The following is a 24,604-nucleotide window of genomic DNA, read 5'->3' on the forward strand; positions in this document are numbered from 1 at the left end:
TATAATACCATTTCGTAACGCAGTTTGAAGGACTAAATGTGAGTATAAAAAACTGATTATCAGTGTTTAGCTCTAAGAAACTAGACATTTTAAGGCAGTAAACTGTGAAAATGAATAACCTTAATACGCGAGACATTTTTACAATTTTTAGGTTATGTTACACCAATTTACTGACGACCATTTCATGACTTTAGTGACGTCAAGCTCTAAGGCTGCATTTTCACTGGTGTGGAAGTTATCAATTCAAGAAGAGTATGGGATAATGTAGGCATTTTGCTATATTTATATAACAATAGTTTATATTAAATTCTAAACACGTGTGCCAACTTTCATATGAATGAGTATATTTATGTGTTTGTGCAAATATTTTTCAGAAACTTTAAACTAAATTGAAACAATTTTTTTTTATGGATTTAGTTAGGGAACAGTGCATTAAAATCGGTTCAAAAGTTTCTGATATGAACTATTAAACCAAAAAACTACGTAATAATAAGGAAATTGTTAAATATCTTCCTGAACCTTTGAGAAATGGCGATAATTATATATTTGCCAATGATATTGATATAAGAGAAGCGTAATGTCCAACACACTAGTAAAATAACACGTGTTGTAATTTTTTATTTTTTTTTCATTTTTAATTATTAATAAAGTAAATAAATTAAATTTTTAATGTGCTTAATTATTACCTCTTCCTTATTATTTTAGAAGGTCGAATCGAAAGTTTTTCAAATTTTCTTTACCAGAGGTTTTATATTTTTGTTTTATTATATTATTACTAGCGGTCCGCCCCGGCTTCGCCCGTGGTACATATGAAAAATAGATGTTGGCCGATTCTCAGACTTACCCGATATGCACAGAAAATTTCATGAGAATCGGTCCACCCGTTTCGGAGGAGTATGCAGACTAACATTGTGACACGAGAATTTTATATATAAGACTAGCGGTCCGCCCCGGCTTCGCCCGTGGTACATATGAAAAATAGATGTTGGCCGATTCTCAGACTTACCCGATATGCACAGAAAATTTCATGAGAATCGGTCCACCCGTTTCGGAGGAGTATGCAGACTAACATTGTGACACGAGAATTTTATATATAAGAAGATAAGAACATGAATGCCAAAAGTCAGTGCAAAATGGGTTAGGCTAGAGTTAAATAGGCTATTCATTTATTGATGGTCCAGAAATGTCACTGTTGAGTATGCATCTTTACATTTACCATTTCATGACATTTCGTGACAATACCATTTACCTACTAACCATTTCTTGACGTACAACTTTTTTGAATATGACTCACAATTTATTATGTTTTAGACAAAGCGTGCGAAGCCGCGGGCAGAAAGCTAGTACATGATTTAGACACGTACTATAGTATTCTATTCATAGATAATCTTTTTGTTAAAGTTAAGGGTGCTTTTTCACCAATAATGTGCTAGTCTGTGTAGCGAGGAATGTGTGAGGAGAAACGCTTCAAACTGAATGAAGTAGATATTATTAGTGGAAAAGCAACCTAAGAGTGAAATTGCAAGAAAACTGTAGCACTTGACACGTGTATACTTGAATAAAATATACGTATTATACAGAATCAATAAGATAATAATCCTTTTATCAGTCAGTATTAAACGACTGAACAGAGTTTAATAAAACTGTGTGCTTTATGTGCAATCGAACTTGAAAGTTAGAGTATCTCAGTACGATAAATACTATCCGAGCGGAGCCGGGCCGAGCTGATAGTCAGACAAATAAATGATAAGAACAGACTAAAATAAGCGTTGAAGCAAACAAAAAACAACTCATTCAGCTTTATAATATTACTATTGATTAGCGCTATCCCGTTTTTAGTACAAATCCCGTTACGCATACTGTTCCGCTAGGCCCGTTTTACAAACTTCATTCTTCAATGTTCATCTCCACATTGCGACGTACTTACATCAACCCTATATGGATTACAATAACACGCTCGCTCGGTTGTAATCCACACGGTTATGTTATAAAGCATTTTAACATACGGCATTAATAAATTAATAAAACTAAATGCCATTTTAAGTGCGTAGAGTATTAGTGCTCCAACATTCTATGGCATGTATCATGAGTCCTCATTCTGACGATTGTCCTTCCTACTGCATGTGTTGCGATGAAATAGGTAGTGCATGTTATGACAAAACTGTATTAAAACGTATCACGAGGTTATTATAAATACATACAAATACATTTAATATAATCGCTATAAATAGATAGAATTAATAATTTGTTAAAGCAAGACAATTGTTGAGTTTCATATAAAATATACGTAATACATATTATCTTTAAATTCAAACTCAAACATGCAGCTATTTTTTCAGCTAGACTTTTTTTAGAAGCACGTGGTACCTAATCAGTTAATAAAAAAAATCGTTTATTTAGGAACTAGGAATTTGCCTGTGCTAGAGACGATTGACATCGAAATACCTACGTATAAAGAATAAACCTTGTGTCGTAAAATCGCATGTTTTACCTACTGGCTTTGACGTTCAATTACAAATCTATTGATTTACTCCCGTCCGCACCGTTGTCCGCACGTGTTATTTCAAAGAAATTAAAAATAAACTCATCAACACTTACCACTCAAAAGTTAAAAGCTTAACTTTGTCTATTGATGAAAACTTTATGAAAAACCGGTCACAATTTTTTTGTTACTCGCGAAAAAAAAATGTCGTGCAAGGGCTTATCGGTATCGGGCAATCGGTAGGTACCTTAACTTGGTTCTTGGTTAAATTAATTATTACTAGTAGATAGAGTTTCTGGGTATAGCGAGAAGAGCGTAGACGCTACATCGTAAGCGCCGATTATAAGAGATCCTTCCGATCTTATAAGCGATAAATTATACCTAACATCGCAGATTTCTAGGATTTTTGTACCTAAAACCTTTTATGTACCTACCTATTTCATTTGGGTTTGATAGATAGATGCAAAGTAAAACTTATTTCTTGACTCTATCATTCACTAACGTTAGTTTTTATTCAACAAACCTAGATTCCCATAGATCTTGTAGGTACCTGATCATTTTCTGTCTGGTGTTCGGGCTCGGTTTAGACTTTAGTGGTGGTATAATAGTCCGCACAAAAGGCCAAAATACCTAGTCTGTCTTGACGCTAAATGCTCTACTTATGTCTTTTTAAAGTAGTAGAGTATAAAAGCAAGCAAAAAAATAAAACTATCGATTTTATAACATTAGAAGTAAGTAAACGTAACAATAACCCATTTGAAAATATAAATAACAAATGGCACAAATTACTTTAATGTCGATTGTCACTCGAGCGTGTTGTGCAACAAAACCCCGCATTCAATCCGCAACTATCAATTTAATTGGAGACTCGGGCAGCCTCTTTACCGCGCTTAACTTTTCGATTTACATTCAAAACGGTCTTTTAAAAATCAACTCAATAACTACGAGTCTAAACCCGCGTTTGAATGCGTACTTTACGAATCGGCCGAGCGAAAAACTTTGAAGCTGCTTCGTCATTGGCGGCATTCAGCAGGGAGGAGCCACAGACCCCGCCCGCCCATTCCTGCGCATGCTAAACGCGATTTAAACCCCGTTTAAGCGGTATTTTGGGTGAAAACCGCAAGAAAATGTATGTTACATCGGTTAGGGGTAGGGCGTTGCTAAATGAAAAGATTTTCCCGCTCGAACGATTTGAACATGGCTGACAGTTATCACGGATGCGCGGGAAAGTGCAGCTGTCATTGATTTAACTTTTTTTTATGATTAATATTGATAATGACTAGGGTCGCGTCTTAAGAACTTTTATCAAAATTATTGTTTTATTATTAGTAACCTGATTAATAATATTTTACCAATTTTTATAGACGATTATGATTAAATAGAAAATTTATGATTGTGAATTATTTAATGATGGAGTCGGCAATGCAGGATAGTCACAAGTCTTTTCTTATTAAAGACCTTCTTGGAGATGTTCTTAGACCAGGAGTAGGTCTTCCAGGTAATTAATTTATAATATTAGCTTATAATTAAGAATAATTTTATAGATTTTGTTTGTTAACACCTATCTTACCTTAATCGTGAAAATCGAACCCTCGCCTATTTGTTTCTAAGTTACATACCAATATACCTAATATTAATTAGATTTATCAAAAAAATCTTACATGATATAACAAATTATCTGTCGATATATTGGATTCAATAAGTAGGTACCAAAAAAAGATAGAGATCAATCCCTAATTAAGAATTTTAAATAATTACCCAATGATTTCAATTTTCAAGTACTTATACCTAATAAAAAATATAGGGTATACAATTTATGAATTCGTATGATTAACAATGAGGAATTACTGAAATATAAGCAAAGGATGAGCACTAAATCAGATATTGAAAAAAGGACAAAGCTAGTCGTCCGCTAAACGGATGAATAAAATAAATTAGTCGTCCGATTACCGGATGAATAAAATAATTTAATCGTCCGATAACATCTATTTATCTATATAGTTAGGTTATCGGGGTTTCTTTAGAGAACTGCCGCACGTATTATAGGTTTTTTGTGGGGGGAGGAGGGCACACGTTGGTATTTGATTTTTTTTTTGCGCGTCGACGGAGCCCCGCTTCGCGGGGCTCCTATTTCTGTGTAGTTTTTTTTTAAGAAACCTAACCTAACCTAACCTAACCTAAACTTGATTTTTTTTTGCGCGTCGACGGAGCCCCGCTTCGCGGGGCTCCTATTTCTGTGTAGTTTTTTTTTTAAGAAACCTAACCTAACCTAACCTAACCTAACCTAACCTAAACTTGATTATTTTTTTGCGCGTCGACGGAGCCCCGCTTCGCGGGTCTCCTATTTCTGTGTAGTTTTTTTTTTAAGAAACCTAACCTAACCTAACCTAACCTAAACTTGATTTTTTTTTGCGCGTCGACGGAGCCCCGCTTCGCGGGTCTCCTATTTCTGTGTAGTTTTTTTTTTAAGAAACCTAACCTAACCTAACCTAACGGCTAACCTAACCTAAACTTGATTTTTTTTTGCGCGTCGACGGAGCCCCGCTTCGCGGGGCTCCTATTTCTGTGTAGGTAGTTTTTTTTTAAGAAACCTAACCTAACCTAACCTAAAGGCTAACCTAACCTAAACCTAACCTAACGAATTAAGGGCGAATATCTCGGCCATTTTTGATTTTAGAGAAAAGTTGTTCCTATAAAACATGCTTATATTATAAATTTATAAAGAATAGAAAAAATTCGATCACGAGGCGGGACGAATGAATGATCGAATTTTTTCTATTCTTTATAAATTTATATTTATAAAGCATTTGAATGCCATAAAACCAAAAATATAAATGCTTATATTAGCGTAATCTTTACGATAAAATAATAATAAATAGGTGTTATAATGACACCAACTCCATCAAAAATTTTCTAAGTCCTGCGCCCCCTTTGCTTTAGTCCAACCCAACTAGCTTTAGTGTTAAAAGGTTATCTATTAATCCGAATAATCGGACGATTAAATTATTTTATTCATCCGGTAATCGGACGATTAAATTATTTTATTCATCCGGTAATCGGACGACTAATTTATTTTAATCATCCGTTTAGCGGACGACTAGACACTTCGTTGAAAAAAATATGTCTTAAAAAATTAATCGCTGAGGACAGGATTCGAACCTGCGCGGGTAGAACCCATTGGATTTCAAGTCCAACTCCTTAACCACTCGGACACCTCAGCTATAGAATACTGTTTCAAATTAATCATCGTTTAACAAAGTTTAAACAAGTGTTTTCAATCACGCGCAAATAACATAACGACATGTGTTTTGTTGGATATTTAAATAAATAAGAATTTTAAAATTTGTTTAACCATTTGTTAAAGATTAACTAAATAATTAATATTAATAATGAATTGTCGAGATTTTGAGGTTTTTTTGTTTTTAATTGTCTTATATATTATATATCTACAAATAACGACCAGATAAATGGATTTTGACTCTATATTTTAAGTACGACAAAATAAAATCAATATGAGGATTAAACAATAATGAAAGTGTGAACAGCTGTCGTAGGTACCTAATGTGTTTTATTGGAATAATATTTTGAAGATAATATAGAGCCTTTTTTTGAACTAAGCTTGAAGTAAACTATTAGAGTTTATTTTCGCGCAAAAAACATTTACGGTCTTTGTGTGTTTCATACACAGTACATACACTCAATATCCGAAATCGATTACCTATGAATTTTCTTTGAAAAGTTGTTCTTAGTAGAAGAAAACTTGCTAGCTGAATGTTGATGATATAAATTATAAAATATATTATTAACTAGCATAATAGTAGGTACCTATATCACATTTTATCGCCATTTATTATAATTTAATATCTATTTTATGTTGAATAGTATTTACAATAATCTTAATTACAATCTCAATGAATTATCTTTATTTACAATAATCAGAAATCTTTTTTTTCTGAATTTTGCAATCAATCGCCTACAATCTACAATCTACATGTTTTGAATTTGATAAAAAATATCAATTTAATATATTTTAAGTTTTATGACTGAAAAGAAGGTTGTTTGGTGTATTTATGCAAATAACTATGAAGATACCTACCTACTTGGAAAATTTTATAAGTACAAATAGAATTTTAATTTTCGTGAATTGAGAGCGGGTGAAAGTTCATAAAATATTATTGAGTATGAGAATTTACAATTTTAATTTATTGATTTACTTAATATTGAAAAAAATAAATGTTCATTATCGTTCTTCAGCGGTTGAAAAAAACCTCGACAGTGTTTTTGAGATTTCATAAAAAATACAGCCAAGTGCGAGTTGGACACACTTAGGTACCTACCGAGGGTTCCGTACTAAAGTACAAGACGTTAAATAAAAAATAAAAATAAAAAAAGTCATTATTTCTCAAATCACAAAGGTCTTAACTCTTACCTACATGCTAAAATATGTGTTATATGTTCTTACATGCTTAAATGAACTTCATTAATATATTAAACACTATAACTAAACTTATAAATAATGAGTTGTACAAAAATGACTTATAATTTGAATGAATTTTAATTTTTGTCAGTTATTTTCGTTATTTCGTCTGCCCAGCGATAAAGGGGAATAATTTTCGAGACGTCTGGGGTTATATCAGAATGTATGTTTAGAAGAGTATGTAACTAAACACGTGAGTCTGTCTTCCACCATGTTTGCTCTTAACCAAGTTTTAACACGTCTCAGTGTAGAAAAAGCTATGTCCGAAGTTATTCCAACATTATCGGAAGAGTTGTGAGTATTTTGAAAAATATATTTACGTATGGGAACAGATAGATCTTCGTCGCTTTCAATAGTACCTAGACACATTAAATGGAACTTATGAATCAGAATTTTCTTTGTGCTCAACTTTGACATCAATAGCTAATACTCTGTAAGACAGTGGCAGCAAGTACACTCCAGAAATTGGAGTAACATTCTGTACTTTTAAACGTTCATAAAATAACCTTCTTTCATCAGATTTTGGCATAAAATGCCTAATCCAAACAGGTTCATTGTATCTGCAGAAAGTCGGTCTTATAAGTCATAAATTAATACGCTATCTATTAGTTGGATATTTAAAGTCCACCGAAAATATTCCTCGTCATTTCCTTGATAATTATCTCGAATAGTCTGTCGTGGTGCCGTAGGAGGCCTGATGATACCCACTTCTTCAGCTAGCTCTTGTGCCTCCACATGATTCCCTTCAGCCGTTTCCCGTTTTCGTAGCAAAACGTATTTTTAAGAGCATCTGATGCTAGCTTTAAATCTAATGTTTTTGTAAGAAACGGCTTTGCCAAAAAGTTTCACTTGAAGATTTAACAATAAATTAATACTCATACATACAATATACGATATAAATGCAATTAAGGAATCAGACGCAGATTTTCTGTCTGGCCATTTTGAAATTGTAGTTAATTAATCACATATTTTCATCAATGAATCGACTTGAAACTGCAAATAGCCATCATGACAATTCTACTGTTTGAAACCATCAATCGTTCTATCCATCGCGTATCACATATACCTCCCAGTTTACCAAGAAGGTCTTTTCTGCTTCTCTTGGCTGTGCGTTAGCAAATGTAACTAACATTTTCATTGTTGCTGATGCATTTCGTCAACCAGGGCCTTCTTCGATGACTGGGGTCTTTGTTTCCACGAAACGATTGAAATTATAGAACGCATTATAGATTTCTGGCGATTATAATCATATTTTTATAGGACATACGCTGGATTTTTCTACTGGCGTGTATGTTTCTTCCATTTCTAGATAATTGATACAATGTTCGTATCTATAATCTATATATATCCGTAAAATAATATTTTATATCAATTATTATTTTACGGCTACTTGATCGACCAATTTTACTAACTTTTTCTTTTGACTTTTGCAATGCATGACGTAGACCACATCTGCATAATATAATGATCTATCTTGACGGATATACTTAATTATTTTTACCATTTCGATTATTATCGACTATCAAAGTTAAGTTAAACTGCAGTAAATGGTTTTGTACAGAATTTTCTCGTTCGTCGAAATCGTTGGCAATTACAGTACTTATATGGTAATTTTTATTTTCAACTTGTAAGATTTTCTCAGTAATAAAGCAGGTTTAAGTAATACTTATAGCATCTTTCAGACTTTCAAATAATTGCTCATCAACAGCAAGTAAATTTTCAACGTTATTTTTTTAATGTCAGTATTAAATTCATTTATATGCGAATCCCCGAAACGATTTCTTTGAAATCATCTTCAATGTCTTCACAACTTTAAATATAAAATAGCCAGGCACAGACTGCATCATGATACCTACTACTAACTTACTAGGATGGTAAATAGTGATGCAGTCTATGAAAGGGCATGCCTGCCTAGATAGAGTCACTTGAATAGATTTAAATTGTATTTTTCTGGGAAGACGGAAGGAGGGCGTTCCATTCCCTTGCAGTTTGGTTAATGAATGATTTCTGATAACATTTTGTACGTACGCATAAATGGTACATCAACTACGAAGGGATGAAGACAGCGGCAAGTCTAGATGTTCTATGGTGAAACGGTGAAGATGGAATAAGCGACACCTTCTGTAATTTTTTTCATACCAAATTTAATTAAAATCGGTACAGGTTACCTAATAATCCATTTACGCAATACAGTATCAGATATAGTGACGTTTAGGGCATTTTTATCGATAAAGTATCGATTAAGAAAATTATCACGTCTTCAGAGCAAAAGTTGCGATGGAGCTGCGCAAAGAATACTGTAGCCTAGCTCGTATACGCGGAATAGGTATAGCCTGTTAATATTTATTATCATATTTTTATTTTGTTATTTAGGATTTGAGTATGCTTTGGCAGAAACAGAAACAGCTCCCACCAAGGATATTTAAAAATTTCACTGTTAGTCTTCACTTTCCTGGCATTAGCACCTGAAATAAATAAGTTTTCAGTTTCTTAATCCCTTCTGCGTCGACTTTTGTCTTGTATAACTAGATTCTTTATAATTCTAATATGCAGATTGCAAAAGCTTTAACTCTATCCGAATGCCTGTGTACTTTGTCAAGTATTAGATCCAAGCCTAGTTCTATATAAAACAATTTTCTGAAATGTATTTGCAATTTAAACAGATCGGAATTATATACAGAATTTAAAACTATAATATATGTGTGCGAGAGTATGGGCCCAATAAGCCGTGGAAACAACCATTAATATACACTAAATTATGTAGGACCTAGTACACTAGCCTGAGGCTTACCGTAGCTAATATTACACTTAGGTCCAATCTCGAAAACCTGCTTTCTCTATGTCATTCTGTTTTACTATGATTGAAAAGAGTAGAAATTTATCGATTATCCACGTAAATTAAAATATTAATATAGTAATGAAGTCTTCCTGCTTCTTTATTTCCATAATTAAGTGCGTATATCTTCTGTTACTTGTTTATCCAAATGTAAAGATAAAACAAAAGCAAATCAAGCCTAGCCTAACCCTACCCACAAAAGCTCTTCCATTACCATAGCTCTCGCATTAAATATGCAATTATGCGTGTTGTACATATAATTAGTTTTATTATCCGCATTTTAACTGGCAATCCATATGAAAGATTCATACATGAAGAATATAATTAGGTCCTAATATATGCACCTGCGCGCTGAGAGCTCACTTGCAAATTAGCAGCTTATTACTATGAAAATATACTTGGGCACGTAGGGAGCAATGTTCGTTGAGTACAGGTAGGATAATTAATTAAGTACGTGATACTTATAGGGTTAGGGTTTATTCTTAACCGACTTGAAGAAGAAAGTATAATAATTGCTATGTTCAGAAATTTACTTCAGCGTCCGTACACGGATTTTCTGACTAGTCGAGTCATTGATTTTCAGGGGGGGTGGGAGCTGTCGACGGCTCTAGCGCAGTCAACGGCTCGAGCAGTCAGAGTATGCCTCACGACAACTCGGGAGCCGTCGACGGCACGATGGAATTTCGTCATGCAGTTGACGTCTTGTAGCGGTCATGTGTACGGCGGTGAATGAATGTCTATAGTTCACCGTGCGGTCGCGGCTTCAAGCGGTCGGTCTCAACTGCTTGAAGCGGTCCGTGTACGGCCGCCCTTAATATCCTTTTTTTCAAGTGGGGAAATCTTGCATTGATACCATCATAACCATAACCCACGGGGAAGGGGCCGTGGGTTATATCCGATTCCTACCGACCAAAACCCCCACTATGTTCCGTCCAGCTGCTTCATATACTACTTATATCATAAGCCTGAATTTTTTTGAGGATGGATGGATGTTTGTAAATGTTTCTCGCAAACTTGCTGATCGAATTCGTATGTAATATGATAGTAAGAGTTATTTATATCTCAGACTATCGTTTACATGATGAATATTTGGTTTCTTGCCCGAATATCCACTATTTATTAATTACGCAATTATTATTATGATGTCAAATGTAACTTCAGTTAAATCGACGTTAATTAAACGTAATTGATTAGGTATATGAACCATGAAAGAAATTTTAGAATTTTAAGGTTTATTTTACTAGCTTATCGACCTTTTTGTTCCAGAAATTGAGAAGCAGTTTTCTTTTATTATTTCGAGTCCATTCATTACCTAATTCATTTAAAAACGGGAAATGCATCGCTAATCTTCATGAGTATTGGTGGTCGCTTGCTATCTGGCGAACCATCAGTTCGGATGCCCGCTCTCACACGGTCAAATCAAACAATAATATGTATTTCTCCCACTTGTCATACATAACTATTACGCGACATATAATACACTAGCTGTGCCCCGCGGTTTTACCCGCATTGCTTCGCCCTTGTTGGTTTTAGCATGATGATATAGGCTATCTAACACTGAGTTTTTTTTTTATATCGGACCCGTGTTCTTGAGATTAGTGCCTTCAATCAACCAAACAAACAAACTCTTCAGGTTATTAGGTTTAATAATCTAGAACAAAAGCACATTCAAACCTACAGAATAAAACAACTAGCCTTGCCCTCATAGGGTAAAAGTTCAATACTTTAAAATAACCAAGTACTTGTAACGTTAAATGTATTTTTCTGAGAAATTGTAGCCAAGTGTAGTGTCCAAGTGGTCGTTAGTCCAGTCTTTGGGGTGGCGAGTGTGAGGGGAAACTTGTAAGGGAGTTCATATTGCTTTTAATATTTTTGATGTGGACTGTGGAATTTATGTATGGTGGTGTTTCTGGATAATTATGAAAATAAGTAGATAAATGTATTTTAGACAAATTAATGCATACTTTCAATGTTTTATGTGAAAAATGTGAGGTTCCATGCTTGGCTGCGGAAATATCAATAAGAATTAATCGATACTGACCAAATTTAATTTCGCAATTAAAATTATATTTGTGGTAGAGTGCATTTAAGGATGACATTAAACGAGCGAATGCTCATTCTAACTCAATTATGTCAAATTCTTTTAGTGTAAACAGGCGTAGAGCATTCTTTCGTTGTTTCTTATATAGTTAGTGCGTTCGAAAAGATTCTATGCAATGACTGAATACGAGTTTTTGTTTACACATAAAAATCACGAGACAATGCTCTTGCTCTAGAGCAAGAGGCTAGAGCTAGTATGGTCGTTTGATGTACATGCACCGTTAGAGAAAGCTCTCCAGTAAAAATGTTGATAACCGACTGCGTAAAAAGCTAAGCTATTCAACATATATATTACATTATAAACTCAAACTCAAATATTACTTATTCATTCAACAGCGCTTTTGAATCGTCAAAATACATAATTTTAAATTTATCATTCGGTGTGTTCGATATGCAGTTTCTACAGAGACTCGAGAAGAAACTTTGTAGGTGCTAACCTTGTGCTAACCTTGTGCTAACTAACATCATATCAAACCTTTAAATTATTTGACCAATAAACAACAGTAATTCCACATACATTTCAATCCTTTCAACATAACAAACGAACAAAACAAAGTACGTGCATAAAGAAACTGCAATCAATTGACAATAATGATTCCTAAGTCCTGCATATGCTCTCAAGCACAGCATGCTGCCTCTCAGCCTCGCACGCGGCAGACACGCGCCAAACTTGACTTACCACAGATAAATAATTTTCCAACGTTATAGACTATAGAGCAAAGAGGTTTGTTAACCTTTTTAATGTAGAGAATGAATGTATTATCTGTAACAGCTTTTGACCCTTTTTTGACCATTGAATTGCTTTTTTGTTGGATTTGTATGGAGTTAGTTAGATTCTTCCTAATTTGGTTTTTATAGGGATGTAGCTACATCTACACTACAATAGTAATGCTTAAATATGAAAATTATGATAATTTTCTTACTAATAAATTTGATGTAGGTACCTTCTTTAAGAAATTTGAAATTATGAATTCTATAACTTATGTGTTAGAATTAGGAAATAAAATCGTAAAAGATTTTTTTTCGATGTGTCTATGACTATAATTTTATTATAAAAATGTAACTCTACTTTATTTATTATACCTACCTAAAAATGAGATGATCGCAGCCTTGTTATAAATTAGATAGAAGATATTGTAGATTCGTATTGCCTATAGTTGTTTTAGTGAATGTCTATTGTACTCACACACACATTTAATTGAATGGCACCGTAATGTCTCTCGCTGTTGTTGTTGCTGTCGCCATCTCTTATAATATTATGAAATATTAGATACCTTTCTGTTTAAACCATAAAAGTAAAAGAAAAAAAAAATAGCAGGTAATTCATTCTTCATTTGAACTTGATTTCAAATTCAACAAACAAGTGTAAAATAGACAATTATTAGTACAATACAAGCCCCTTAATTTAAATTGACCCACAAATAAAAGTTTAGAGGAGGTATTATTGTCAAATTGTTCAATTTGTCGGGGCGCAATGATTATGCAAGCGGGTGCGGTTCGACTAGTCTGTAATAACCTACTAACGAGGATACTACGAATTATAGTCTTGATACTTTGAAGATATAATTTTGTTGTTCTTGTATGAGGCAACCATGAGTTATAGTTTGATACTTTATGGGGAGTGTCTTGCACAGGTGTCTTGTGCAAGTGTGTTCGGTAGAAACTGCTTTTCAAAACTTGTGATGCAATTATGTCGATTATGATGATGTTAAAGCGGGTATAGAAGTTTAGTTGAATCACAGATAATATAATACTATGTTGAATGAATAAATTTTGTGAAGGAATAATTATTTGATAGAGCGTTTTGGAAATTAATGAGGTTAACTGAAAATCGTATTAATGTACACAGTGATTTAAAAATTGTGCCTTCATTCAAGTTTAAGATATTGTTGAGGTATACATAACTATTCAAACTCAAACATTAATTTATTCAATTAGACTTCTTCTAGAAGCACTTTTGAATAGTCTTAACATATTGTTAACATTTACCACCCATTTGGAAAGCAGTATTCATTCATTTATGGCTGACTTAGTCTTAAAATACTGTCGTATAGTAAAATAAGATAATCAATGAAATGAAATGAAATGAAATGATTTATTTGTATGAATTGTGGTTACAAAGTTATAATAAATTTCACGTCCGCACAATTCGCCAACAATTGGCATACAAATATTTTAATTTTATAATTTAAAGTAATTCACGTACGTAAGTTATTATTTAAACAATATATTATTTACATTAGTTCATTTTACATTATAAATTATAATATAGCAATATGACAATTTGATTATTAATGTAATTTCATTACACGTATACCTTCTATATGTAACGAGATAATGTAATTCATCTAACTTAAAACAATTTCTTAATCTAATTCACAAACATAGCGATTTTAATGCTTAAAGTATCAAGATTGTTCTGTACTCTCGCAGCAGGGCGCTCGCTAATTTGACTGTCATTGACTCCAGGCGATACTCGCTGAATGCTGTATCATGGCGATCACTTATGTCTTTGTTGTTCTAGTTGTTGACTATGGATAGGGAGTTCAAACAACTAGAGATTCTGGCTTGATGTTTAGATATTTCCTGTGGAAATGGTCGTAATATAGTAAAAGTCATAACGGTATTTTTTGTGTGTATGAATTTAGCATCTTAAAAACACAGAAAAGAAGAAGATTTTGTACTAGAAAAAGAATTCTTGTAAGAAAGTTAGTTTAAATGATTACACGTTAAAATAGCCTTTCTTTGTGTTTTAGTTTTATAGCTGAAATGTCTTACGGAGAGGAAAAGATGGTTTGTACCAAACCTGCAAATTAATTACCAATTTTGAAAATTTCTTTCAAGAGTTCTCTGCATGTTTCCTGAGTAGATTGACTTGCTCACGACTTCACGAGTCGCCAGTCACCACGAAATGTGGCAATTGAAGAAAAGCCATGACGCGTTCCCAACATATTATATGTATAATATTATCTTAATATTATGTAAACTTCTTGAACGTTGATTTTATTTCTATATCGGGGATGTTGGTTAAAAATAAATTATGTTACATTTTCTATACAAGTTTGTGCCATTTTGAAGACTGTGACTGGGCATAAATTCGAGAGCAGTTCATTTAAATTGCAAATAACATTCGTTAAATGTCGAAGGGACGTTTTGTTTAAAAGAACGGCTGTGATTTAATTGATTTGATTAATTATTAACATTTTTTTTATAAATTTTGTATTCAAATCAAACTTCAGTCTTGTCAACTTTCAGATTCAGCTTATTCAGCTAGCATAGAAAACTAATTCTATTGTGAATAAGTTAGTTTTAGTGCTATCCTGTGCTATCATTATCATTGTAGAGTATTTATTGTGGAAATAGCTTCGATCGATGAGGAAATAGCAAATGATTTCGAAAACTCCCTCCGTAGAGTTGATTGTTTTTATGATTATTATTATTTTTTTTTTAATTAGGATAGGTAGACATTTACCACAGTCACACCTGATGGAAAGCGGTGACGCAGTCTATGGTAGCAAATCATGTCTACCTAGAAAATGTCTATTTATTCGCCTCTTTAATTATATAATTAAGTACCTACTTAGGTTTTTGTTTTATATAAAATCTTGTTATAAATGTGTAAGGTATAAATACTTGCGATGCGGCTAAATCTAAATTCATACTTTATAAGCTTTATAATATAATTCTGAATATACGATACTTACTTAACAACAAAAGCCACAAAATTTGCTGAAAATCATCGTTGCAGATACTTCACCGTATTATTCGGATGTGGGAGTCATATTTGTTTGAATGTTAAAAACCATTGGATGTTTTTTTTATTAGTTAGCCGCCCCGGCTCCGACGGAATGAAGGAGCATAAAATTAATAAGAAAAAAAATATCCATACAGGAAGTAGCTTTCTATTGGCAATGGATTTTTATTTAAGTTTTTAAAACGACTGCAAAACCGATTTTTTTAACTTCTTTGTTTACTTAAATTTTCCACCATATCTTCTACTACTTCTACTAGAACAAAGGATATAGCTAGATAAAAGCATGTTGAATGTTGATCCCACAGTTGATCCAACAATTTAGGATAATATGTCACGTCAAACAATATTCAAGATGGCGGCCACTTCCTGACAAAATATTGCAGATTTTTGGCGCGAACATAACGTAGGACGCTCAAGTTTATTCATTCCTTCTATATTATATACGGTATACCTTCTAATGAGTGAACCATGATTTCGGGCGTAACTCGTTGATGCGTATAAAAGAGGATCCGGCATTCAGAAGTTGTTTGGAGGGTAGATTCACGTGTAAACAGGCTCCCGCTAAAACATATTTATGCAAAAATTATAACGAGGAACGCTTGACTGTAGGGCTGGCAGCGCTTTGAAATTAATCGAGGTGGTTGGTTTATTTTGATTTTGTGTAAAGATTTTTAAGAGGAGATTTGTTTCTTGGTTTGTTTGTTTGTTTTTCTCTCTTGTACTGTGCAAATTGATCTTTGATTTCGTTGATTGGGATAATGGTGTATTATCTATTTTATAATGAGATAAATTGATTAATTTAATTACCTTTGAAGGGAAGGATTGTAGTCTAGTTGGTTCCAAATATCGCTCTTTTATCCGCGTAATCGTTAATTGGATCAACGCGTTGATCCAATTAACGATTGCAACAGAATTATAAACATACCTTAATACATAATAATCGTTCGAAAAAGGAAATAAATTATGTATTTAAAATCCTAGCCATAAATGTTTCCATCCACATCCATCCATCCGTCCATCACATTACGTTATTTAAAAATATATTATACTAGCGGTCCGCCCCGGCTTCGCTCGTGGTACCTACATGTTTAAACTATCCTATCTCTCAAGTTGGATCGAACTGCACATGGTGTGCGAATTTTATTATAATCGGTTAAGTGGTTTAGGAGTCCATGGAGGACAAACATTGTGACACGAGATTTATATATATTAAGATATACGAGTATAGAACCGTACTGAAAAGGAGATGAGATTTTTAATATAATGTTAAGTAGGGCAACAGCCAGCCCTACTCTATATATAAAAGTAATCGGCATACACCATTACTGACGGTACGATTTAGCTATGAAAAGCGACCCGTAGTGAATGCCCACTCTTCAGCATTTTCATGCAAATTAAAAGACACAAACGCCATAGACAAGATTTTCCCGCGCTAAAGTTTCATTCGTTCATTCGAGAGTGAAACGAAACGCCCCGAGGCATTAATTAGAGCAGAAACTCGTATCTATGGTTCTTTTTTTAAAGGTCTTTATGAGATCTCGCCTTTGTATGGGATCACTTGGGATGTTTGTGCTTGACTAAGTGTCAGGCCTTAGTTTTTGTCTTGTACATTAATTGCGGTTTATTTAACCTTACGTAATAATTAAAATAAATCAGAAACACATCTCAATTAAACTACATTTACGATTTTAAATTAGAAATTGTAATTGTGCCAAATAACCGGCAAGTTCTAATTGCAAAATAGAGTCAACAATAAAAATATGATTTGAAACATAATATCGTTACATAATAGATTTCAATTTGTATGTGTATTTTAAATGAATGAATATTTTAATTTAAGACAAATTAATTTTTAAACCGTTAGCCTAGCGTGATTTATTCATTCGATTCATGCTATTAAAAACTCGGCCCAAGACTATTCAAATAAGAACTTTGTCCACTAGGTAGAATATCTTCTAGAAGTTAATATTTGAAGACTGGTGCAGTAGTTTTTGAGCTTTACGACAGGCAGATAGACAGACGAAGCGTAGAACTTTGTTTAAAAAATATGAAGCTATAAAATTAACCTTGCAGAATACAAAAGATATGAAATAAATAAATAAATCCAGGGTTAATTTGTCCGGCAAAAAATCTATGAATAAAAAGTGAGATTTTTAATACTATTTGTTTTTGTTACAGGTAAAGCACAAGATGATGAAGAAGGTACTAGTCGGTGTGATTCAGTGACGCAACATCTCGAAAATTCCGAAGATGACATCTCAGTTGGTGACAATCGTTCGGAAACATCAACACCAAAGATACCATATCCTTATGAAAACGAAAGGAAAACAGAAAAGAGGAAAATTGACGAAGACTTTAACCAGAACGAGTACTGTGGTAATAGATTACCAAATTCAAATTTTAATTCACCGTTCAAAGAGGATGACAATGATTATGACAGGGAGGAGTCAGTTAAAATGTACGATACCTCTTTGTTTCACTTGTATAGACTAGAGAGAAAAGAGGAAGGTGAAGGGTTTGGGATGAACGGCTCTATGTCTGATAGTATTTATGCTCGGTCCATGGATCTTAGCAAGAATACCTTTCAGTCACAATTGCTGGTTGGTTTTGCTGCTTCCGTGATGGCTGGAGGCTCGCAGAATGAAGGTCAGGAAGGAGCAGGTAATTTCATGATTATTGTAGGTATATTTCTTTGGGTTAAATTCTTAAGATATTAGTTGAAATAATTTGCAATCTCAAGTTTAATACCACTAATTTTGGAAATGAAATGTTTGCGAGAATATAAACAGACTGATCAATTTTGTTTATAAAATATACAAATATGGGTTTGCATTTGAATTTGAATAGTTCATCGAAGTAATCCCTGGTAATGCCTTCATTTGTGTTTTTCAAAAAGATAATAAAAAGTATTGAGATCGTTGTTAAAATGCATAAAGTCAATTTCTAGTTTCCTACTAATACATTGTGTGCAAATTAATAACTTACAAATATTTAGAACTTAATGAACCTCTAATCTTCATCTCATTTTATAATGTATCTTTTCTGTCGTCAATTTCACGCGGGATTTCCGATTGCGGCAACTCATAGTAGTTTTACGGCTTTCGCTCAACAGACCGGCAGCCCTCAAGCCGCACCGCCAGCACGGGCCGCAAGCCGCGGCGGCGGCGAACGGCGTTCACCCACGCACAGCTAGCCTACTTGGAGCGCAAGTTTAGGTGCCAGAAGTACTTGAGCGTGGCTGATAGAGGCGATGTGGCAGATGCTCTGAATCTCAGCGAGACGCAAGTTAAGACTTGGTATCAGAATAGACGGTGAGTGATAATTAGAGAGCATATAAAGAAGTATTAAATAAACTGTAATATAAATACGTATATGTGTCTGCCTGTCGGCCGGGGACAAAACCATAATATGTGTTAGTGGGTTCAGGTAACTGCTCTATAATCTTTACTATTATTATAATTTTGCGTCTGTCTCTATGTCTCTTACGCATCTAAAGCTTATAACAGCACTGATATAAACGAAATTTGTAATGGAAATATGAAGCTCTGAAGATCCGGGAAAAACAGACTTTTTGTTTGAAAATCATCCCTTGAACTGTGTAAAACATCCATGTGTAAAACAGGAATAGGCTAGTAACTCTATTATAATGAGATCTTTACTTCCAGAACAAAATGGAAGCGCCAGAACCAACTGCGCCTGGAGCAGCTACGTGCGCAGGCCGCGAGCGGCGAGCGCGAACTGTCACATTCCTTGCCCCTCGCGTGTGCGCTCCTCCCCCCTTACCCAGCGTACATGCATTGCCATTTGTAAAAATACCCGTAAAAACTAATAAAAACCTTTTTATTGTTATAAGGAAACAGATAATGTGAAAGACGCATCATATTATGTATATGTATTTTAAATTTATCACGATTATGTTTAATGCAATAATACAAATTTTAATATGATAAAGTTTCTTATTCTTATTGGAGGAAGCATTTTTTTTGTAGATGAAATTTGTAGGTATTGTAATTTACAATAATTTGTAAGTCACTTATAATAGTAATAATCTGTATGTAGATAAAAATCTTTGTTTTTATTTTTACAAGATTATAATATTATGTTACCTTTTCCGTATTCCGTCGGTCTCTTGTCGGTCTGGCCTCTTCTTTCTGATTTGTCTTTATGATTTGTTTAACGATGATTTTTTTTTGAGAATAAAACACAATAATTAATAAGGAGCGCGATAAAATGAAGTATACTTAGTCGAATGATGCTATTGGAAAGTTAGTATCTACTTATCTTAATCTTAATTACTATTATAAAGGCGAAAGTTTGTATGGATGTATGGATGTATGGATGTATGGATGTATGGATGTATGGATGTATGGATGTATGGATGTATGGATGTTTGTTACTCTTTCACGTAAAAACTACTGAACCGATTACAATTAAATTTAGCACACATAGAGGGTAACTTGGATTAACACATAGGATTGGTTTTATCCCGGAAATCCCACGGGAACGGGAACTATGCGGGTTTTCCTTTGAAAACGCGGGCGAAGCCGCGGGCGGAAATCTAGTAATTCATATAGTTTAGAATAACGTCCGTCAAAAAATATGTAAGTTTTTAAATCAGATAGAGAAGTTCTAGCGAAATTTTGATCTAGTCTATGTTTGTAAATATACAAACATAAATTGTATAATGATTAAAGGGTTCGAAATGTTTATTAATTTTCATTCACATTTTTAAGGAATTCAATAAAAATTTTTTGAATTTTTTTCTCCATAGTTAGATTAATGTGCAATAATATGATTCCAATGATCTCTGAAACTGTAGATAGCTATTTATGTCTTCAATTTATAATTAATTAATTCATTAAGCATTGTTTTATTATTATACCTATAACTTTTTTAAATCCGTATACAAATTATTATTATTTTGTAATCCATTTCAAATAAAGATGTCTTTGTCCGAGTAAGAAGTTGGTTTCTATGTTAATAGAATATCGAAGTACTAAGTAAATAAAAATCAGTAGATACTTAGCTCGTAATGTGCAATAATGTAATTGTAAAAATAATGTTGCAAAAACCTATCTGTTTAAGTTGTACCATTATTTAGTTAAGAGGTTTGTAATTTATTGTTAAGAATAATAGATGAGAAATAAAAATTATGGCAATACACAACATAACTTTTATTTTAAAATACCGTTCCAAATTTAAACAATCAACGGGCTAACCACAGATTATGCAAACAATTTGCCAGTTGCCGCCTTTTCGAATCAACTCTGACAACCGCTAACAATTTGCATCTTTTACAGAGTTGTTAACGAGACTCGGTACGACAGCGTTTCGAGCGCTTTACCACAGACGGCTGGTAGCGTAATTCGAATACGAAAGACGCTTTACAGCGCTTTTGAAGTGCTTTAAAATGTAACATCCATCTGGCGAGGTCTCAATGTCGCAGTAACTGTCAATTTATTCAAACGAAATGCTAATTTCAGGGCGTAAGGCAAAATTGTGATGATTATATCTTTATATTCGTTCGAAGGGGATATTAAAGGGGTCGTGCTGTGAGGTAATTGGGCTGTTTTGATACGGTGGGAGGAGGGTTGGCTAATTCAAGTGTTTTGCTTGGAGGGTGAATGCGGGCTGAATAGATTTGTTAGTGGTGTGTTCAGAATGTTCAGTGAGATGTCGAGATTGTTTTCTTGTAAACTGTTATTATCTTGTTAACGGTTATTTAGTGATTATGAATTAATGTTGATTGTACGCTTTGGGGTAATTTGTGACTGTGTGATATGGCTTTTTGTAGTAAATTCTATTCATTGGCAATCTTGTATCATCGTAGATGTTGTGATTAATGTATTTAGAGATGAAATTGAATTGAAAAATTATTCAAATATTTTGAAAACGAGATTGGTATTTAAATATCGTATCGTAAATGATGGAGTAATTAAAGCGTAAAAGTAATTAAAGCTTTTAAATACATTTTTCACCATAAAAAACACACATAGTTAACACAAATTAAATAATAAATAAATAAACATTTTCTACTTATAATTCGATTTGAAGAATGTTCACTCTATATTTTCGAAAGTCTAAAGCAATTTTCAGGCTCTTTTAATAATACTTACCTAGAGAACAAAGTAGGAAATTTCGAAAAACATCTAAATGAGGTATTAGTACCTAACTTAAAATTTCATGAGCTTTTACACGTTAATACTTAATAACTTAAAAGGTAACTGTTTGATTCATTAACTTACTTTTGTAGCGTATTTCTAGCTTTAAATGCCTTTGAAATTATTTGCATTTTGCTTAAAAAAATTATTTGAATGCCTTTGCATTTTGATATAATAATAACATAATAATAATATCGTAACAATGTCATCTACTTAGATTACGTCAAACTCAAACTCAAACATTTATTTATTCAATTAGACTTCTTCTAGAAGCACTTTTGAAACGTCATTAAGTACATATTTTTAACATTTACCACCGATTCGGAAAGCAGTATCTACGGAGAAGAATCGGCAAGAAACTCCATAGTTGCTGTAGTGTATGTCCTTCCCTATTATCGGCTCTTAGACGCACACGACCTCTCACTCCGACCGCCTGCAGCCAACTGAGCTGTGCGAGCGGTGTCCCCGTTGCACGTGCGCAAGAGATGACATAATACTTCCCTCTCTTTCACTCACATACACTACATCCCTCCTTTATTTTAGAAATTTTTAATTTTTTCAATTAATTTTATTAAATAAAATATTATGTTCTATTCGGGTATGTTATATGTATGCTTCTATTCTAGTCTATACCTAAGCACCAGTATCAGTCAATGACCTATTATACTAGTAGACGCGGCATACGCCAACATCATTGCACTAAAAAAAAGCGTAATTAATACATACCTACTTACTAACGCATTATCACCAATACAGTTGTTCTCTCTTTCACTCTCACGCACGAGACATAATACATGTCTCACTCCTGTACTTCGTAATAACAACTGCCGATTAAAATATAAAAAGAACGTCCAGCCACGACGCTGAATGGTGCGTGACTAAGTGAAACTCGGGCACTTAGCTGAGTTTTTTCTTGCCAAAATAGAGAGCGGGTAACGTATCTAGCTGTTTTATATATCATAGGTATCAGTTAGTAAACACAGCTCAGGGACACGTCCGCTGCATACCAGCGATAGAGTAGAATGTGTCACCTGGCCTAGTAATATAATTCTATCTATATGCAACATCTCTCCTTTTCATTTTTTTTCTTTTTTTTTCCATTAAGTATATGTATATTCAAAATTATAATAATTTTTACAATATATGTATTCAAATCGATATTAATTAATAATTTTTTCAAACTCAAACCTTCATTCATCAACCATACCTCGTCCAGAAACGTTTAAAACGTTTCGTCAGTATAAGGACAAAATATGAATTTACCACTGGTTCGGAAAGCCGCCTCAACAGAGAAGAGCCGGCAAGAATATATAGGCATATAGTCGCTCCTTCAAAATCATAGAAATGTAACATCTTACATAGGTATTTATAATAACAATAATGACAATTTATTTAAGTATACGACAATCTATCATGAATAAGTTGTATACTTATATTTAAGTTTATTAAGTCATTATTTATTTATTAACCAATGGGACGAAATCGTTTTCAGTAACTTAATGTTCCTTCTGTAACTTAACTATACTTTTGACTAACTGTACCTGTACTGTACCTGTTCTGTACCTGTACTGTACTTAACCTGTTTTATTTTTTCCTTACATGACTATTGCACTACCTTGTTGATATGTTTCACTCACTATTTATCATGACCTGCACTCCAGGTCATTTAGAAGAGGTGAATGCTGCTTCTTCTGACGCATAATTTAATTCACTTTACCTGCACCGGCATCTGCACCATCTAAGTAACCACTGTTTTCCCACATATTAAAATTATTAATAAACGATAGCTGCAAACCGAATTATTACCAAGTGAAATGCCTATAGACTGGGTACATACTTAAATGCTCGGTTATTATTTAATATCCATATTCTGTATATGTACTTCGTTACTAAAACAATATATTATGTTCCGATTTTAATTCAATATACCTAATAAAATCGGAATGTAATATAATATGTATATATCTGTACCCTAAATAATATAATAAATATTATAGGGCAAAATTGTAACCAAACATTAATTGGTTCATTATTTATTCTTATTTAAGCAACAACAACTTATCATAATATGATCCTTAGGCACAAGGAAGATTTGTTTATTAATACGTTTGTCCGTCTCTCTTTCATATCGCAATAAAGCGATTTATGATATATTTTTGGGTTATTAGTAGTATAGTTTAGAGGCTAGAAAGTGGCAGCCTTTTTTATAGCGCATTAAATATATTTAATTCATACAGATACATAGTATTACAACGTTAAGGTTCATAATTATCAATTATTTAAATACCAACTTTCGGGTATAAACCACTCTGACAGAATTATAGTCTTAGTGGAGCTTGCTCTGCAACAGTACAATATCATACTATACTGTGCCATTGACTTCTATTGAACCGCTTTTAGCTTCACCTGTATGTTCGTATGACTGTATGCAACCGATTCTTTTCGATTCGCTTATGACCTACCCAAACCGTACAGATTTAACTTCAGTGACAATATTACAACAATTTATTGACAATACAATAATGAATATTTAGTAAATCGTGATTAATAATGTATTACTTTTTTTTACACTTCTTATTGTAACCTCAACACACACGCGGTGTTGTTCATTGTATGATTATTACATTAATAACACATAGGTATTTAAAATTCAATTAATGTAACGAACCTAAAACGAATCAAAATGTATCATTTTGTTGATGACTTTTTTTATTTGTTACTTATGATAACATTTGTATTTGTATTACTGAGTACTTAATAGCCACTTGAAAAAGAAAAAGTATATAACTTAATG

At 33.2% G+C, this 24,604-nt stretch overlaps 1 protein-coding gene and 1 non-coding gene across 2 annotated transcripts; one reads left to right on the plus strand and one right to left on the minus strand.

The window, feature by feature from the left end:
* Window positions 1-3,871: 3,871 nt before the first annotated feature.
* Window positions 3,872-19,459, plus strand: LOC149489330 (uncharacterized). The gene is made up of 4 exons (XM_089714932.1): window positions 3,872-3,980; window positions 17,828-18,310; window positions 18,762-18,960; window positions 19,315-19,459. Exons 1-4 carry the CDS (start codon window positions 3,872-3,874, stop codon window positions 19,457-19,459), a joined length of 936 nt encoding a protein of 311 aa, XP_089571058.1.
* TRNAS-UGA (transfer RNA serine (anticodon UGA)) lies at window positions 5,621-5,702 on the minus strand. Its single transcript has one exon. It is a non-coding gene; the product is annotated as a tRNA-Ser (tRNA).
* Window positions 19,460-24,604: the final 5,145 nt, after the last annotated feature.

The sequence above is a fragment of the Colias philodice genome, chromosome 3, assembly GCF_061535455.1.
Source record: "Colias philodice isolate Cphi_HAF_F1 chromosome 3, ilColPhil1 Martin Lab GWU primary, whole genome shotgun sequence".
Classification (NCBI taxonomy): domain Eukaryota; kingdom Metazoa; phylum Arthropoda; class Insecta; order Lepidoptera; family Pieridae; genus Colias; species Colias philodice.

Bases quoted from the DNA above. Each gene is read 5' to 3' on its own strand.
- LOC149489330 (XM_089714932.1), top strand. From the start codon at position 3,872: ATGATTGTGAATTATTTAATGATGGAGTCGGCAATGCAGGATAGTCAC. The intron at 3,981-17,827 runs GTAATTAATTTA...TTTTTGTTACAG, and splicing joins ACCAGGAGTAGGTCTTCCAG to GTAAAGCACAAGATGATGAA. The intron at 18,311-18,761 runs GTAATTTCATGA...TTCGCTCAACAG, and splicing joins TGAAGGTCAGGAAGGAGCAG to ACCGGCAGCCCTCAAGCCGC.